This window comes from Hemiscyllium ocellatum, chromosome 12 (assembly GCF_020745735.1).
Source record: "Hemiscyllium ocellatum isolate sHemOce1 chromosome 12, sHemOce1.pat.X.cur, whole genome shotgun sequence".
In the NCBI taxonomy this organism is placed as follows: Eukaryota; Metazoa; Chordata; class Chondrichthyes; order Orectolobiformes; family Hemiscylliidae; genus Hemiscyllium; species Hemiscyllium ocellatum.
The window spans coordinates 82265707-82285727 of record NC_083412.1 but is presented as its reverse complement, the minus strand read 5'-3'; the positions used below and the strand labels follow the sequence as shown (position 1 = coordinate 82285727).

General features: G+C 41.5%; 1 protein-coding gene across 1 annotated transcript in view; it reads right to left on the bottom strand.

The window, feature by feature from the left end:
- Positions 1–20021, bottom strand: part of LOC132821169 (bromodomain and WD repeat-containing protein 3-like) — a 231047-nt gene that overhangs the window by 109209 nt on the left and 101817 nt on the right. The window contains exon 21 of the mRNA XM_060833782.1: positions 7926–8069. Coding sequence (XP_060689765.1) covers positions 7926–8069 — 144 coding nt within the window. The remainder of the gene's footprint in view (positions 1–7925; positions 8070–20021) is intronic.

Here is a 20021-nt window from a genome sequence, read left to right as displayed (position 1 = left end):
GAGTCTGAGTTGGGACCACAGCTATTGACATTATACATTAGTGATCTGGACAAAGGAAGTGAAAGTATTGTTGCTAAGTTTGCATATGACACAAAGATAGTTGGAGGGCCAAGTAATGTTGAAGAAACAGAGAAGCTTGTAGAGGACTTCGACAGGCTAGCAGAGTGGCAAAGTAGCGGTAGGTAGAAAACAATGTGGCAAAGTGTGAGGTTATGCACTTTGGTAGAAAGAATAGAGACATATATTATTTTCTAAATTAGGAAAGGCTTCAGAAATCTGAAGCACAAATCCAAGTTCAGGATTCTCTGAAGATTAAAATGCAGATTTAGTTGGCAGATTTGAAGTTCAATGTCAACATTCATTTCAAGAGGGTTCGAATGCAAGAGCAGAAATGTGCTGCTGAGACTGCATAATGCTCTTGATAGACCGCATTTGGAATACTGTGAAGAGTTTTTGGACGCTGTATCTAAAGAAGGATGTGCTGGCTTTGGAGTGGGTCCAGAAATGGTGTACCAAGAATGATCCTGGGGACGAAGGCCTTGCCATATTAGTTGAGGATTCTGGTCTGTACCTATGGAGTTTAGAAGGATAAAGAGGGTGCCTGATTGAAACTTAGATTGCTAAGAGACCTGGACAGTTGAACGTGGAGATGATGTTTCCATTGGTAGAAAAGAGCAGGATCCAATGGCATACCCTCAGAGTAAAGGGATGACCCTTTAGAACGGATATGCAGGTGAATTTCTTCAACTTATTGCCACAGAGGCCTGTGGCGGCCTCGTCCTTGAATGCATTTAAGGTAGAAAGATAGGTTCTTGATTGGTAAGGGGATTAAGGGTTACAGGCAAAAGACAGAAGAATGAGGTTAAGAGACTCATCAGCCATGACTGAATCAAAGTAGATCCGATAGGTCAAAAGGCTTTCTTCTTTCATATATCTTCTGGTCTTACAATGTGCCAAGTTTTAGTGGTTAGCTAGGGGATGGAAAAAGTTTTACAAACCAAAAGACTATCAAAAAAAAATGAGAATGAAAATAAACCTTGAAAGTAAACTTGCAAGTAAATATAAAGATAGAGAGCAAGAGCTTCTTTAAGTATATAAAAAGGAAGAGAAGACAAAAACAAGCATAGACCCCTTAGAGAGAGGGGTTGGGGAAATAATAATGGGGAACCAGGAAATGGTAGAGGGAGTTGAATATTTTATATCAGTTTTCACAGTAGAAAAAACTAGTATGTTGTGGTTCTGTTCGCCGAGCTGGGAATTTGTGTTGCAGACGTTTCGTCCCCTGTCTAGGTGACATCCTCAATGCTTGGGTGCCTCCTGTGAAGCGCTTCTGTGTTGTTGTTTCCTCCGGCATTTATAATGGTTTGTCCCTGCCGCTTCCGGTTGTCAGTTCCAGCTGTCTGCTGCAGTGGCCAGTCTATTGGGTCCAGGTCGATGGGTTTGTTGGTAGAATCTGTGGATGAGTGCCCTACCTGGCTTCCCCTATAATAGTAATGTTGTCCCAGTCAAGCTCATGTTGCTTGTCATCTGTGTGTGTGGCTACTAAGAATAGCTGGTCATGTCATTTCGTGGCTAGTTGGTGTTCAAGGATACGCATCGTTAGCTGTCTTCCTTGAAGACAGGTCAAACAGGAAGATAGCTAACGATCCGTATCCTTGAACGCCAACTAGCCACGAAATGACATGACCAGCTATCCTTAGTAGCCACACACGCAGATGACAAGCAACATGAGCTTGACTGGGACAACATTACTATTATAGGACAAGTCAAACAGAGAACAGCCAAGGAATTTCTAGAGGCATGGCACTCATCCACAGATTCTACCAACAAACACATCGACCTGGACCCAATATACCAGCCACTGCAGTGGACAGTTGGAACTGACAACCGGAAGCGGCAGAGACAAACCACTAAAATGCCGGAGGAAACAACACAGAAGCGCTTTACGGGAGGCGCCCAAGCACTGAGGATGTCACCTAGACAGGGGACGCAACGTCTGCAACACAAATTCCCAGCTCGACGAACAGAACCATAACAATGAGCACCCGAGCTACAAATCTTCTCACAAACTTTAAACAAGTAACATTCCAAAATTACTAAATACTCAAGTAAAAGGGGAAGACAAAATAAGTATAATAGCTGTCACAAAGGAAAATGTCCTGGGAAATGAGTCGGACCAAAGACTTATAGGTTCCCTGGATTAGATGGGAGGCATCCAGGATAAAAGCAGCTGCAGTGTGTGTGAATGCGTTGGTTGTAATTTTCCAAAATGCTTAGCTTCTGGAAAAGTCACAGAAGAACTGAAACTAGCCAACATAGCACTAGCATCTTTATTTAGAAAAAAGGAAGAGACAAAAAAAGAATAGGTAACGGGAGGCCAATTATTATTTGGAAAATGTTTGAGCCTATTATAAAGAATTCAATACAATAAACTCACCATAGTACTACCAGACCAAAGGGCAGCTCTCTCATGAGAGAGAGACAGCTGTTAGTGGCTTAACCAGAGTTACCATGGCTCAAGTGAGGAAAGAGGTTGAGAAGGAGAGGTTTCAGCCTGTGCAGAAATTGAATCAGCTCATTGGCATTAATCTATATCAGCTAGCTAAGTTGACTGATCCTCACGGGGATGCTATGGCAGACCATTTAGACACATGTATCATAAAGCACAATCAGCATGGTTTCATGAAGGATAACATGACTGCCAAATTTAATACAATTATTTGAAGAGGTAACAAACAGGATAGATACAAAGGGAAACAGTGAATGCATTAAGGTGGGATTTTCAGAAGGCATTCGTAAAGGTACCACACACTAGGCTATGTAGTTAAAAATCACACAACACCAGGTTATAGTCCAACAGGTTTAATTGGAAGCACACTAGCTTTCGGAGCGACGCTCCTTAATCAGGTGATAGTGGAAGGCTCAATGGTAACAGAATTAACAGCAAAAATTTGCAGTATGATGTAAATTATACATCGACAATTGATTGTCTGTTAAAATAGAGTGATAGTTTCACTGTAGGCTATTTAGTAAGCTAACAGCCCATGGTTATGAAGTAGTATATTAACATGTGTAGAGCATTGCCTAACATAGGAGAGAGTTGGAATAACAGGGGACATTTTTAGGATAGCAAGATCAGAGGTGTGTAACAGGGTCGTAATTATTTACAATAAATACACGCCTTGAATGAGCTAAGTGAATGTACTAGAATCAAGATTAGAGTGGTGCTGGAAAAGCACAGCAGGCCGGCAGCATCTGAGGAGCAAGAAAATTGACGTTTCGGGCAAGAGCTATTCCTGCTGTGCTTTTCCAACATCACTGTAATCTTGACTCTAATAACCAGCATCTGCAGTCCTCACTTTCACCTAAACGTACTCGAGCCAAGTTTGCAGATGACAAAGAGAGGTGGGAAGGCAAGTGCCTGAAAATGTCAGAGCCTGTAGAGGGATACAGACAGGTTAAGCGAGGTGGATGAAAACCTGGAGTACAGTACAGTGAGAAATTGTGAGGTTGTGCACTTTGGAAGAACAACAGATTATTATTTAAATGGAGAAAGATTGTACCAAACTACAGAGGGGTTTGAAAGTGCTCTAACATGAATCATAAAAAGCTAGCATCCAAGTCCAGTGGGTGATAGGAAAGGTACATGGAATGTTGACTTTTATTTCAAAGGGAATGGAGTACGAAATAGGGAAGTTTTGCTAAAACTATACAATCATTCAACAGCAAGACGACTGAATGGTTTTGTGCCCTTATCTGAGGGAAGGTTTACTGGCACTGGAGGCTGTTCAGAGACACAAAAGATTCTGAGGGAACTTGACAGGATCCATGAAGAAAGGTTGTTTCCCCTTGTTGCAGAGTACAAGACTATGGACATAATCTCAAATAAGGTTTTGCACATTTAAAACAGTGACGTGGAGGAATTTCATCTTGCAGAGAGTTGTGTGTCTGTGGGATTCTTTACCACAAAAGACCATTAAAGCTGAGTACATTCATATTTTTCAATAAAACAAAGAACTGCACGTACAGAAGTCCTGGAACAAAAACAGAAATTGCTGGAGAAACTCATTAAGTCTGGCAGTATCTGTGCAGAGAAAGCAAAGTTCACATTTGAAGTCCAGTGACCCTTTTTCAGAAATGACTGGGGTTCACTGCACTTCAAATGTTAACTTTGCTTTCTCTGCACAGATGCTGCCAGGCCTGATGAGTTTCTCCAGGAATTCCTGGCTAAGGAATTTCAAGCTGAAGTAGACTGATTTTTTTATATCAGTAAGGGAATCTGAGTTATGGGGAAACGGTAGGAAAGTAAAGTTGAAGATTATCAAATCAGCCATGATCTCATTGAATGGCAGAACAGATTTCATAGGCTGACTGACCGTTTTATAGTGTAATTAGTAATCCACATAATCCCAATATTTTGGAAAATACTGTTCCATGTTACCTGTTTTCCAAAGGTTTTAAAAAACATTAGCTCTATAGTCTTGTTAAATCAGACAAGCTAGAATGTGCAGAATTATGAGATGGATAATTGGCAGAGTGGGATTAAAGGGCAGCCATGCACAATGATAAAGGGTGTGTAGTAATATTCTACAGTGATCAGTGCCAGGTAAATGATGTTCATAATTTATATTAAAAACAAATTTTTTAAATTTGTGAATGACACCACCAAGCTGAGGGTGATAGCCAACCCCATGGAAGACTGCAACAAATTACAAGGCATTAAGTACATTGAAATTTATTTGCCAATTCTGCAATGCAGAGAAATGTGAGGTAGGACATTTTGATAGTAGGGATCTTAGATAACTTGAAGCTTGGTTACAGGTATAATACAGAAAAATGGTCTCAAAGTGCAAATAAACTAATTGTTAACAATGCTCCACAAGTTAGCAAAGCACTGAAAACACAGGTAAACCAATCACTAAGCTTTATTCCTAGAGATGACAACTGACAAGGAAGGAAGAAAAGTTATGCTTAGCGTGCTTCAAATCTTGGTTACACCAGAAAGAATACTGCATGCTACCATATTATAAAAATGATACATAGGCACTAGAGTGTGTGCAGAGTAGCTTTACAAGGATGATAGCAGATAGCAGAAATATTCTTAATAGCAAAATCTGAAAAGAGTGGGGTTTTTCAGAAGACTGTGGGCTAATCCAATGAGATAATTAAAATTGTGAAAGATTTTGATTGTGTTGTAAAGAGAATGCTTCCTACTGAGGGGAAACAATTAACCAAAAGGCTAACAAATAACATAATCACTAAGAAATCTAATACGTCATTCAGAAAAATACTTTAGCCAAAGAATAGTGGGAACAAAGAATATATTATCACAGGAAGTGGGTGAAGCAAATACTACGGGATTCACTTAAAGAAACAAACAAATTAAGGGAGAAGAAAGTAGAGGGTTATAGTGATACATTAGATGAGGGAAAAAAATGGGGTTGGCTCATGCAGAACATAAGTGACAGCAGAGACAGATTGGGTCAATGGCCTACTTGGCTTTCTTTAACTCTCTGCCAAATATCCACTGACAAACAGCAGTATATTTTACATCTGCTTTCTTCTGTCTCAATACGGAGACTTGTTATTAATTCAATCAACTTCGATGTTACAAACATAGAGATACAGAAAAGTTCAGCCAATAACTCAGTATCCTATTTCCACATTCTTCCCATACCTTCTGATCATTTTAGTCCTAAGAAATATACCTATCACTTTCTTGAAAGCATTGAATGTTTTGGCCTAAACTGCTTTTTGTGGCAGAGAATTCCACTGTTTGGCTGAAGAAAGTTTTCCGCACCGCAGTGCTGAATGGGCTATCATATATTCTCACACTGTGACCCCAATCAACAGGAGCATCAGTTCCTTTGAGGAGCCCCAATGATTCTTCTAAACTCCCAAGAATATAGTCCTCACCTATTCAGTTTCTCTTCATACATCAGTTGCTGCCATCTCAGCAATCAGCCTGGTAAACTTTTGTTGCACTCCCTCCATAGCCAGAACATCCTGAGTCAGATAAGGAGACCAAAATTGCATACAATACTTCAACTGTGGTTTCACCAAAGCCCTGTACAATTGCAGCAAGACATCCCCGCTCCTGTAGTCAAATCCTCTTGTTAGGAAGGCAAACATTCCATTAGCCTTCTTCACCTTCTGCTGCACCTGCATACTTACTTTCAGCAACATGTACTAGGACCTCTAGGTCTTGCTCCACCTTTCCTAATCCATGTCAGATAATCTGCCATCCCAAAATGAGTAACTTTATATTGATCCACATTATGTTTTTATCTGTCATGCATTTGACCACTCATTCAACTTGTATAGCCATACTAAAGGGATCTCTGTACCCCCCTCACAGATCACCTTCCTATTCAGCTTTATTGATTATAAACTACTTTTAGTTCCCTCATATATGTATTATATGTGAATAGCTGGGTGTGAGCAATGATCTCTGTCATACCCGACTAGTCACTGCTTACCTTGGAAATACTCTACTTCATATCTGCTAACCAGTTCCCTATCCATGTCAGTTTACTATCCACAATCCCATGGGCTTTAATTTTACATGCTAATCTCTCTTGTGGGATCTTGTTGAAAGCCTCCTAAAGTCCAAGCAAACCACATCCATTGACTCCCCCAATCAACTGTACAAGTTACATATTAAAGGATTCCAGAAGACTGGTCAAACATGGTTTCTTTCTCATAAATCCACACTGACTCCATTTGATTCAGTCACTTTTTCCAAGATCTCTGCTGTTAAATGTTAAAATATATATAAATGGACTAACATTTTCCTCACTACCAACATTAGGTTAACCTGTCTATATTTTCTTCCTCAATTTTTTCTCGGCTCCCATTTTTAAATAATATGGTGACATTACCCACGCTCCAATCCATAGAAACTGTTTCAGATTCTCTAGAATTTTGAAAGATGGCCACCAATGTATCCCTTTCTAGGACCAGTTCCTTAATTACTCTGGAACATAGATTATCAAGGCCTGGTGATTTTTTGACCTTTAATACCAATTTTCCCAACATCATTTCTCTCTCTCATTAGACCATGTGTTTTTCAAAGATTTGGAGTCATTATTTGTGTCCTCCTTTGTGAAAAAAGAACCAAAATATGCTTGTAAATTGATCTGCCTACTCTTTGTTTCCCATTATAAACTCCCAAGTCTGACTGTAAAGGACCTGACACTTGTCTTAACCAACTATTTTTTCTTCAGATACCTATAGAAGCTGTTACAATCTGATTGTATATTCTCTGCAAGCTTACTCTCTCACTCTGGTTTTTCCGTTGAATCAATCATACTGTTCTCCCTTGCTGAAAGCTAAACTGCGAGCAATCTTTAGGCCTGCTGCTTTCTTTGGCTAATTTGTATGCCCCATCCTTAGATCTGATACCATCCTAATTGTCCTAGTTTGCCTTGCTTGGGCCACCTTTCCAATTTTATTTTTGTGCCACAAGAACAAGGAACAAGGGTAGGCTACTCGGTCCTCAAAGCCTGCTCAGTCATTCAATAAGGTCCTGGGCTATTGGATTATCTTTCCTCCCTTTGAATAATTTACTTCTGCCTTAAAAATGCTTAAAGTTTCTGCATCCACTGTTTCAAGACAGGAGATTCCAAACACACACAACCTCCAAAGAAAAAATGTTGACTCATCACAAATATTTCACATTTTACATGACAAATTACAATGCAAACTGTTTTTGACAGGTCAAATATGCATTCAAATATATATTACTTAACATTCATTATTATTGAATAAATTTTGCTTTATGCTCAATCTTCTTTCTTCTATCTTTTCCTGAATTTCAATATAGCCCTCCAGAATTTAGTACAAATCGAATTTTGCAATGACTTAAACATAAGCTACTGTATTATACTAAATCAGAGAGGTAAAGTATAACTTGTATCACGAACCTCTTCAGAACTAACTTCCTCTGCTTCTTCATGAAAAAATTGAGCTAGTTCCTCCACAGCAGCACGTGTTCTGTATTTGTGTTGCTCACGACGCTGCGCCCTCATTTTCCTTTTGGTGTGTTCAGACAGGTCAAAGGAGTCATTCTAAAATGAAAATACCAGAATGAAATCTTTTCAATCATAAATCAAGCTACTTTTTAAAAGCTACTCGAATACCAGATCAAAGAGAATGAATCACACGAGGTATAATAAAACTTTTTTAAAATTCCACACCGTATTAGGAATACAGGAACAATAGCAGTCTATTTGGCCCTTTGAGCCTGCTCCAATATTCAATAAAATCACAGCCAACATGGTTGTGGTCTCAGCTCCACTTTTGTCAACATCTCTCAACCCTAAAACCACTATATAAAAAAAATCAAACTCTGCCTTGAGTAAGAACAAAAGAATAAGATTAAGATTATTGGGCCAGTGACAAATCAGCACATCAACAGAAAGGTCAGATAAAGATTAGAAAGCAGAACAGAAACAATTAGAGGTAATACAGACAACTGAAGAACTGGAAAAATGGGCAGGACATACCTGAACTATTTTCTACATTGTTGGGTAGTTACTAGCATTGTAACTATAATGAAACAACTTGATTAGGGAAGCAACTAGTTTTGGAGTGCAAGTCTTTAGAAATATTGCCACGGTGCATAATCTTTGCAGTACCCAGTGCCTTCACCCATTTCTTTATATCATGGGAGTAAAGACTGGGCACATTAGGAAGCCAAGATAGATTGTCTGTTTTTGATTGTAATGTTTGATTAGATTAGATTACATTACTTAGTGTGGAAACAGGCCCTATGGCCCAACAAGTCCACACCGACCCTCCGAAGAGGGACCCACCCAGACCCATTCCCCTACATTTACCCCCTTACCTAACACTACGGGTAATTTAGCATGGCTAGTTCACCTAACCTGCACATTTTTGGACTGTGCGAGAAAACGAGAACACCCAGAGGAAACCCATGCAGACAAGGGGAGAATGTGCAAACTCCACACAGACAGTTGCCTGAGGCGGGAATTGAACCCGCGTCTCTTGCGCTGTGAGGCAACAGTGCTAACCAGTGTGCCACCGAGCCACATGCAGGGCTCCACCGTGATTAACAATGGGGATATTTGTGGAGTCTGCTTCTGAGTTATTTAATTGTTCACCATCACGTGTGACTTGATGGAACAGGAAAGCAGAGCATGCTTCTGATCTGTTGATTGTTAACATCACTTAATTATGTGCGACAGCATATTGCCTTTTGGTATGCAAGTAATATTATCTTTCAGCTTCATTTTTAGGTATGGCCACTGCTACTCTTGACGCACTCTTCTGCACCACAATTGATTTCCTGGCTTGATAGCAGCGGCAGATTGGAGGGTATGTTAGGTCTTGAACTTCTAGATTGTGTCTGAATACAATTTTACTATTGCTGATGACCCACAGCACCTCGAGGATGCCCAGCTGCCAGATTTATTTGAAACCTATCCCACTCAGCACTGTTGTAATGCTATGTAACACAATGAAGGGTATCCTCAAATGTGAAGGCAGGACTTCAGATCCACAAGGTTTGTGTTGTGGTCACTCCTACTAGTACTATCACAAACATCTGAAACAGATAGGTAGGTTTGGACAAAGTTATACACATTTCTTTCTCTTGTTCACTCCCTCACCATCTGTCATAAGCCTAGTCTAGAAGTTGTGTCCATCTTGATGATGGTCAATGATGTCTGCAATGTAAAGTGTGTTATGTGCCTTCAGCACCCTCAATGTATCCTCCAAGGTGATTAACAAATAGGAGAACTGAATCAACTGCTGGGGCGTTGGGGGTGGTGAATATTAATCAGGAGAAGGTTACCTTTACAACATTTTACCTGATACTGTAAGTTGTCATGAGGTCTGAAGTTAATGCTGAGGACTTCCAAGACAACAAACAACTCCCTGACTGTCACTACGATACTGCGGCATTTTGGCAGTTCTGACCTGTCAGCGGGACATGACAAACTGAAGGATATTAATTGTGGTGTGTTGAAAATGCTTATTCTCAACCATACCTTACAATTTCTGCCTGTTGCCCAACTAGTTGGTGGGATAGTTGTTTGAATTTTGGCACAGGTCCACAGAAGCAATTTGCAGGCTGCATATGCTATGATCATTTCCAGTGCCTTGATCAATGCCAGCAGACTTGGTATAAGTTACATATAAAGGAGTGGTTTACTATGTCACTTCGATGAACATTTCAGGGCCAAACATATTGCTGTGGCTCTGGAGTCACGTAGATCAGACCAGCTGAGGATAGTGAAGTTTCCTTCCCTAAATGACATTAAGGAACTTCATGTGCTTTAACGACAATAGCCAATGATTTCATGGTCACTATTAGGCTAGATTTTAATTCCAGGCTTTTTTTATTAACTGAACTCAAATTTCATCATCTGTGCTGAGATTCAAACTCCAGTCACCTGACCATTGCCTCAATCTGAGTGTAACTGGAACAGTAAATAACCCTACATCACTATCTTTCCCTTAAACTCAGCTAATAGGACTCAAATTCATCACACAAAGTCTGCACATAATACTAAGATATGAGCAACAATAAGTTCTGAAGGTGGAAGTTATAAAATTATATAAGCAAACTAGTGCAGATGCTGGAAATCTGAACTAAAGAACAGAAGATGTGCTAGAGAATCTCAGCAAGTGTGGGAGAGAGAGAAACAGAATTAACATCGAGTCTGATATGACTCAACTTTTTTTCTCTCTCTACAGATGCCTCTCGGCCTCCTCAGTTTCTACAACATTTTTCTTATTATATAAAGAATGTGTGTGTGTGCGTGTGTGCGCGTGCGTGTATGTTTGTATGCGCGGGAGGGGGAAAGTTGGGTGAAACTGACAGATGGTGGTCACGACAAGCAAGCAGGAGGTGATCCATTTCAACTGCAACAAAGACAGAGTATTTTCTGAACAACACGTTGACAGAGATTTTAACACAAAGGTACATTTTGTCAAGCTTTTCATCTTGGATTCATTAGGACATTTGCAAGAACACAAATTTGAAGGAGAACTGCATTTCATACCAGTATAAAAAGTGCACTGATTGCTTGGCAATGGAGCTTTCATTAGTAGAGGCATTGCCATGAATAATGCACCATTTAGATGATGACTGACAGCTAAATACCAACCTTGGTAAATACAATAGGTGGAAGGAGGTGAGGGTGAGGGTGATAGGTTGGAGAGGGGGTGGGGACAGAGAGGCCAGGAAGAAGATTGCAGGCCTAGAGGTCGGTGCTGAATCCGGGGGTTGGGACTGAGATAAGGTGGGGGGAGGGGAAATGAGGAAGCTAGAGAAATCTACATTCATCCCATGTGGTTGGATAGTTCCTAGGCGGAAAATGAGTTAAGGCACTGCTCTGACGAATGAACTGAAAATAGCTATATTGTTAAGTTGAAACAGGTACAACATGGTTATATGTTATTTCTGCCTGCAAAGAATAGGACTGTATGTATTAAGGTATGTAGCTTCAACAATGTGCAAGGATATCATAAAGCAAGCCAGACCAACAATCCTAAATTAGTTGTCAACATAACTCTTAGCACATTTGGAGGTATTTAGCAAACCCTGCCCAATCTCAGAATCACATCTAATGTTGGAGAACATGTCCTGAGTTTTGTAAGCATAGGCTGATTGGGTATACAACTACATATCCTCTTGCAACCAGCTGAAGTAAAATGTTTTGGGATGTAGGGCCAACATAGCTAGCATCAGACTTGCACTCAAATTTATATACTACATTACTCATTGCATGAAAAACAGAATATTTTACTGTCTTGACAGCAATATGTGTTAGTGGCAAAAACATCATTCATATTACTGCTGTATAATAGCAGAACAAAATCATTAGCATCATCGGTTTCTCAGTTTTTTTGAGATACCTCATCTTTCCAAGGTAATCAGAGGTACACTGGGCAATAAGCCTGTATGAGAGTTTGTGTGATCTGAAATAAGAAATGATCAGATCGAGGTGGACATTATTTCACAAGATTGGATTAGATTCCCTACAGTATGGAAACAGGCCCTTCAGCCCAGCAAGTCCACAATGACCCTCCAAAGGGTAACCCACCCAGACCCATTTCCCTACCCTGTATTTACCCCTGACTAATGCATCTAATACCATGGGCAATTTAGCGTGACCAATTCACCTGATCTGCACATCTTTGGATTATGGGAGGAAACCGGAGCACCCGGAGGAAACCTACACAGACACAGGTAGAATGTGCAAACTCCACACAGACAGTCGCCCAAGACGGGAATCGAACCCAGGTCCCTGGTGCTGTGAGGCAGCAGTGCTAACCATGCTGCCAAAGATGGTTTTGAACTTTATGACTATGTGCTGTATTTCAACATCTTAAAATGCTCTAACCATTTTCTAGGGCAACGTTATGGCCAAAGTTAACCGGCCTGCACACTTGCCAGCCAACCAACCAATCAATATACTCTTCTTCTGTATAAAATAGTATGCAAGATTATTAATGTACAGTGAACATGTCATCACAATCACCAGCCTCAACAAAACTGCTGTTCATTCAGCAACATTGAAGTTCAATCCTAATAACTGACAAAAATTTTAAACAAGAAATCTTTAGGAAGCAAAAGTAATTGAGTTACTTGCGTCAGAAGTCACATGACACCAGGTCATAGTACAACTGGTTTCATAAAATCACAAGCTTTAAGAGCATAGTCCCTTTGTCAAGTGAAATGAGAGAAATCTCACACACAATTTCTCAGCAGAGAGATCAAAAGATCATACAACTGATTTAAGTGGAGTGTCAAATAATGTCTGCAGGTAACAAAAAGTGTTCGATGGTGAGAGTAAAGTGACGGATAATGTGGTGGACACCTAAAGATTTTGAAGGATGCCCTCATAAAACAGGATACAATATCAACTCATCAATCGCTAGTTCTGACATGCCACAGTGAAAAACCCCCAACAACCTCCTCAAAAGACAGGCACAGAATACAACGTCAGCGCTTCCCTGGAGTAGAGAGACTACACAATAATCTTTGCAGCCTTCAACAGGTCATTGACAACAACATGCATCTCGCCAAGACCATCCCTATGCCTCTACTTCATGCCTTCAAACAACTGCCAAATCTTAAATAGACCATCGTCCAAAGTAAACTATCTAACCTTCAGGACTACATCGACCACAACATCATATAACCCTGCAATAGCAACCGCTGCAAGACATGTCAGATTGCCAACATATATATGGCAGATGCTCATGCAACTCAGCCAATGTTGTCTGACACATAGACTGCAGACAAGGTCGCCCTGAGGCATCGTATATTGGCGAGATTATGCACAAGTTATGATAATTGAAAAATGGACACATCCTCCTGCAGGATATGGGAGCTCAGGGAGACTTTTATCACCCCTGATGACTAAACCTGTGAGAAATGCACTCAGCTGCAGGGAGATCATATGAGGAGCTGAGCTAGAGCATGAGCAGCATCCGAGATGCTGAGTGCTTCATAAATCAGAGTTTTAGTGAGATGGTCAGACTAAAAGGCAAAGCGAGTAGGCAGAGGGCACAGGAATCCCCTGTGGCCATTCCCCTCAAAAACAAGTGTACCATTTTGGATACTCTTGGATGCGGAGGCAGGGAATGACCATTCAGAGCAAAGCAGTAGTAGACAGGTCAGTGGCACTACGCCTGGCCCTGGGGCACAGCGGGAAAAGGCAAAGGTAAACAGGATCTTAGTGGTAAGAGACTTGATAGTTAGGGGCGCACACAGGAGATTCTGTGGCCACTAACAGGAATCCAGAATGTCTCTGAGCAACTGCAGAATGTTCTCAAGGGGGAGGGTGTGCAGCCAGAAATCAACGTGCACATTGGCATAAATGACATAGATAGAAATAGGGATGAGGTCCTGTGGAGTGATTGTAAACAGATAGGAAAATAGTTAAAATCCAGGACCTTGTTGGTGATAATCTCTGGATTACTGCCAGTGCCACATGCTCGTGAGGGTAAGAACAGGAAGATATGGCAGATGAATGCGGGGTTAAAGAATTGGTGCAGGGAGCAGAGATTCAAATTTTTAGATCATTGGGATCTTTTCTGGGGCAGAGGTGAACTGTTCAAGAGGGATGGGTTGCATCTAAACTGGGGGCAGGGGGAACCAATATCATGGCGGTCAGGTTTGCAAGTTCTGCAAGGGAGGGTTTAAACTAGATTGGCAAGGAGGTGGGATCCTCAATATCAGGGAGATAAGTGAGGGGTTGTAAGGAGGTACTGTAATCAGAAATAGTAAAGTGAAGAGAAAGTTCTGGCTGGAGCATAAACAGGGAGCAAGGAATGCCTGTTGGTTTAAACTGCATCTATTTCAATGCAAGAGGGCTGTCAGGTAAGGCTAATGAACTCTAGGCGTGATTAGGTACGTGGGGCTGAGATGTTATAGCTATTACGGAAACATGACTCAGGGAGGGACATGACTGGCAGCTTAATGTGCCAGGGTACAGGTACTTTACGCGGCACAGAAATGGTGGAAAGAGAGGAGGGGGAGTTGCATTTTTGATTAAGGCCATAATTACAGCAGTAATCAGAGACGAAATAACTGAAGAAACATTCAGTGAGGCTTTGAGTGGAGTGAAGTATTAAGAAGGGGATAGTGATATTATTGGTGTTGTACTATGAGCCACCAAATAGTCAACAGGTATGAGAGGAATAAATATGCAGTGACACTGGGGAGACTTGCAGGAGCAATAAAGCTCTCATAGTAGGGGATTTTAATTTTCCTAACATAGACCAGGACTGCCATTGCGTTAAGAGCTTAGATGGGGTGGAATTTGTTAAGTACATTCAGTAAAGGTTTCTCAAGCAGTATATAGAGGGTCCTACTCAAGAAGGGGCAAATTGTGATTTATTTGGGAAATAGGGCAGGACAAGTGACAGAGGTGACAATGGGGGAGCACTTTGGGACCAGTGAACATAGTTATGGAGAGAGACAAAACTGGTCCACAGGTTCAAATTCTAAATTGGGCCAAGGCAAATTTTGAAGAAATTAGACAGGAACTTGCAGGGTTGACTGAAGTCATTTGCTTGCTGAAAATGTGGGAGACCTTTAAACATGAGATAGCTAGAATTCAAGGTCTATATGTTCCTGTGTGGGTGAAGGGCAAGGTTGGCAGGAATAGGGAACCCTGGATGACAGGACATATTGAGGCTTTGACAGAAGGAAGCAAGTATGGCTCGGGTAGAGGCAGCTGGGATCATGCGAATCTCTGGACAAATATAGAGGAAACAGTTTACTGGAGGAAGAAGTCAGGAGTGCAAAAAGAGGGCATGAGATAGCATTAGCTGAGAAGATTAGGGTGAATCCAAAGAAGTTCTTGAGAGAGAGAATAGGACCCCTCAAGAATTAAAGTGCACATGTACATATAAACCACAGGAGATGGATGAGGTCCTCAATGAATATTTCTCCTGTGTTTAGCGTGGAGAAAGACAAAAGACTTGGAAACTTGAGGAAGTTAGTAGTCATATCTTGGGGACAGTCCATATCACAGTATAGGTGATGTCGGATCTACGGGAATGTATGAAGGTGGATAAATCTCAACCTTCGAATGCTCCGGTTTCCTCCCACAATCCTAAGATATGCAGATTAGGTGAACTGGCCATGCTAAATTGCCCACTGTGTTCAGGGATGTGTAGGTTAGGTGCATTAGTTAGAGGTAAATGTAGAGTAATGGCGAATAGGTTTGGGTGCCATACTCTTCGAAGGATCGATGTGGACTTGCTGGTCTGCTCCCATACTGTAGGGATTCTATTAACATCTCCTGGTCCCAACCTGATATATCCAGGAACACTGCAAGAGGCTGAAGAAATTGCAGGGGCCCTGGCTGATATTTTTGCATTTGCCACAGGTGAGATCTCAGAAAACTGGAGGGTAGTGAATGCCATGCCTTTAATTAAAAAGGGTTGCAAAAGAAAAACTTGAGAACTATAGATCAATAAGTCTAACATCTGTGGTATGTAAGTTATTTGGGAAGATTCTAAGATATACATGCATTTGGAAAGGCAAGGTTTGATTAGGAGCAGTCAGCACAGCTTTGTGCATGGGAGATCATGCCTCACAAATTTGTTAAAGTTCTTTGATGAAGTGACCAGGAAGGTTGACGAGGGTAGGACGGTAGACATAGACTATATGGATTTCAGTAAGGCCTTTGATATGTTTCTACATGGTTGGCTGCTCTGGAAGGTTAGATTTGGCTTGATGATAGGAAGCAGAGGGTAATAGTGGAAGGATGCTTGTCAGGCTGGAGGCCTATGACTAGAGTGCCTCAGAGGTTGATGCTGGGCCCACTGCTGTTTGTTATCTGCAGAGGAGCCTCAATTATCCGGCATTTGATTATCTGAGTATTGGATTATCTGGCAAGATCACAAGGTCCGACGCTCAGCTAAACTATGTTATCAGATATTTGATTATCCGGAATACAATTAACCAAACGAAATACTCCCTGTCCATGTCCTTCGGATAATCAAGGTTCCTCTGTATATCAATGACTTGGATGAGAACGTACAAGGCATGATTAGTAAAGTTGTAGATGCCACAATAATAGGCAATAATGTGGACAGTGAGGAAGATTATCAGAAATTGCAGCAGGACCTTATCAACTGGGGAAGTGGGCTGGGAAATGGCAAATGGAGTTTAATATAGATAAATGTGAGATTTTGCATTTTGGAAAGTCAAATCAAGGTATGAGTTTCATGGTGAATGGTAGGGCTTTGAGGAGTGTAGTGGGACAGAGAACCTTGGACTTCAGATGCACGGTTGTCTGAAAGTGGAGTCACAGATTGATAGGGCAGTGAAGACAGCTTTTGGCACACTGGCCTTCATCAATCAGGGCACCGAATATAGAAGTTGTGAAGTTATGTTGCAGCTGGTCAGACTGTATTTGGAGTACTGTGTTCAGTTTTGGTCATCTTGTCATTGGAAGGATGTTATTAAACTGCAAAAGAAATTTACAAGGATGTTGTCGGGTCTCAACAGATTCAGTTATTGGGAGCTGGAGAAGCTAAGACTTTTTTTTACAACGTAGAAGCATGGCGGGGGCAGGGGGGGTCTTATAAAACTGCATAAGATCAGGCGAGGCATGGATAGGGTGAACACAGTTTTTTTTCCAGTGTGAAGAATCAATGAATAGAGGGCATTGGGTTAAGGTTAGTCGGGAAAGAATAAAAGGGAATCTGCCAGCAACTTTTCTTTTAAACACAGAGGGTGCTACACACATGGAATGAGCTACCAGCGGAAGTGGTTAAGGTGAGTACATTAACATTTAAAAGGTATTTGGATAAATTCATGAATAGGAAAGCTTCAGAAGGACATGGGCCAAGTGCAGGGAAATTGGGTGAGCACAGATGGACATTTTGATCAACATGGACCAGTTTGGTCTGAAGGGCCTGTCTCCATGCTGTAGTACTGTATGACACCCACGCAACAATCCCTAGACAGGAATATTTCATTCCAGTCAGGGAACATTCAGTGGTCAAAGCCATTCAGCCTCCGATTTGTGGGTAAGCATCCTCCGATCTGTGGATAAGCAAACTTCGAATGAATAACACTCTAAGGAATCTACAAAAAAACGGACAGATAACCAAAGCGGACCAACGAAGAATGAAACCGGAAAGGAACAACACCCCCAGATTCTATGGACTACCCAAAAATACACAAACCAGGCATCCCACTCAGACCCATAGTATCACTACCAGGGACACCAGCATACAAACTGGCCAAAGAACTACAACAGAAACGGAAACACCTGGTCAGCGGATCCAAACACTCCATACAATCAACACAGGAATTCTTGGACGCCATCAGGGATACACACATAGACAAAGAAGAAACCATGATCTCATTCGACGTGACGGCACTGTTCACTTCGATTGACAAAACCCTAGCCAGAGAAACAATAGCCAACCTACTGGACATACATAACAGAAAACAGGAGGCAGAACCTATCAACAAAGACGGCATACTTAAACTACTGGACTTATGCCTCACTACACACTTTACATTCAACAATCAGATATACGAACAAATCAACGGAACACCCATGGGATCACCAATCTCGGGACTCATAGCAGAGGCAGTTATGCAAAGGTTAGAACAAACAGCCCTACCACAAATTCAACCCAAACTCTGGGTCAGATATGTCGATGACACTTTCGTAATCATCAAAAACACGGAAATAGAAAAAACACACCGGATCATCAACGCCACACTCACAGGCGTCCGATTCACGAGAGAAGTAGAAAAGGATAGCCAACTCCCATTCCTAGACGTGATAGTACAGAGAACACCGAACGGAGAATTCACCACAAGGGTACACAGGAAAACAACACACACAGACCAAGTCCTAAACTATGAAAGTAACCACCCCAACACACACAAACGAAGCTGCATCAGGACACTATTCAAAAGAGCCACAACACACTGCAGTACACCAGAACTGCGAAAAGAGGAAGAGGAACACCTATACAAGGTATTCGCCAAAAACGGATACCCGCGCAACTTTATCAACAGATGCCTAAGAGATAGACCACGGAACGAGGACATGCCACAACCAAAAGGACTAGCCACACTACCATACATCAGGAGCGTTTCAGAACTGACAGCCAGACTACTGCGACCCCTAGGACTCATAACGGCACACAAACCAACAGCCACGCTCAGACAACAACTCACTAGAACAAAGGACCCGATACCCAACATGAGCAAAACTAATGTAGTTTATAAAATACCATGCAACGACTGCACAAAACACTATATAGGACAAACAGGAAGACAACTAACAATCCGCATACATGTACACCAACTAGCCACGAAACGACACGACCAGCTATCCCTAGTAGCCACACACTCAGACAACAAGCAACATGAATTCGACTGGGAAAACACTACTATCATAGGGCAAGCCAGACAGAGAACAGCCAGGGAATTCCTACAGGCATGGCATTCATCCACAAACTCCATCAACAGACACATCGACCTGGACCCGATATACCAATCACTATAGCGGACAGCTGAAACTGACACCCGGAAGCGGCAAGGACAGTCCACTATAAATGCCGGAAGAAACATCAAAGAAGCGCTTCGCAGGAGGCTCCAGAGCACTGATGATGTCTTCTAGCCAGGGGACGAAACGTTTGCAACTAAAACTTCCAGCTCAGCGAACAGAACCACTACAACAAGCACCCGAGCTACAAATCTTCGCACAAACTTTGAAGCAAACTTCAAGATAAACAGCAACGCAGAATATCCAAGCAGAAACTGATAGTCAAGTTCCTACCGAAAACGACAGCCTCAACTGTGATTTTGGGTTCATGTCGCGCTACATGTGACCTCATCATACTGCTCTGTGAAATCTTCCTACTGTCCTGTTTTAACACCATCACCTTAATAAATTGTAATGATCTACCTTGATTAATTTTTGCAGTTTTGGACACAATTGGCTTGATGGTAGCAAGTACAGTTGGATCCTCAGCATGTGACTCTTATACCTATCATGCTATTCCTGTCATTTAGCTTGTCTCCAGAACCACATTGTTTTGTAATTATCTCTCTACCTCATTTAATTGGATTATAAGTCATCCCTTCGCTTGTTACTCAACTGTTGACACTTTACTTACACCGTCTGACACTGTCACCTGCAGAGATTTATTATTCAACACTCCACACATACCAGTTATATAATCTTTTGATCTCTCTACCCTTAAACTGTGTCTTCCATGCTTTTCTCTCTCACTTCATCTGATGAAAGGGCTGTACTCCGAAAGCTTGTGATTTCAAATAAACCTGTTGGACTATAACCTGGTGTCATGTGACTTGTGACTTCGTCTACCCCAGTCCAAACCTGGCACCCCACATCAGAGTTACATGAGGTGGTGGGATAGACTGGGCAGATGACCAAAGGCTGAGATAAAATGTAGGTTTAAAGACTCATATTCAGTGAACAGAATGAGGGAGGGAGATGGAATTCCAGAGCTTAGCGGTTTGGCAGGTGAACAAA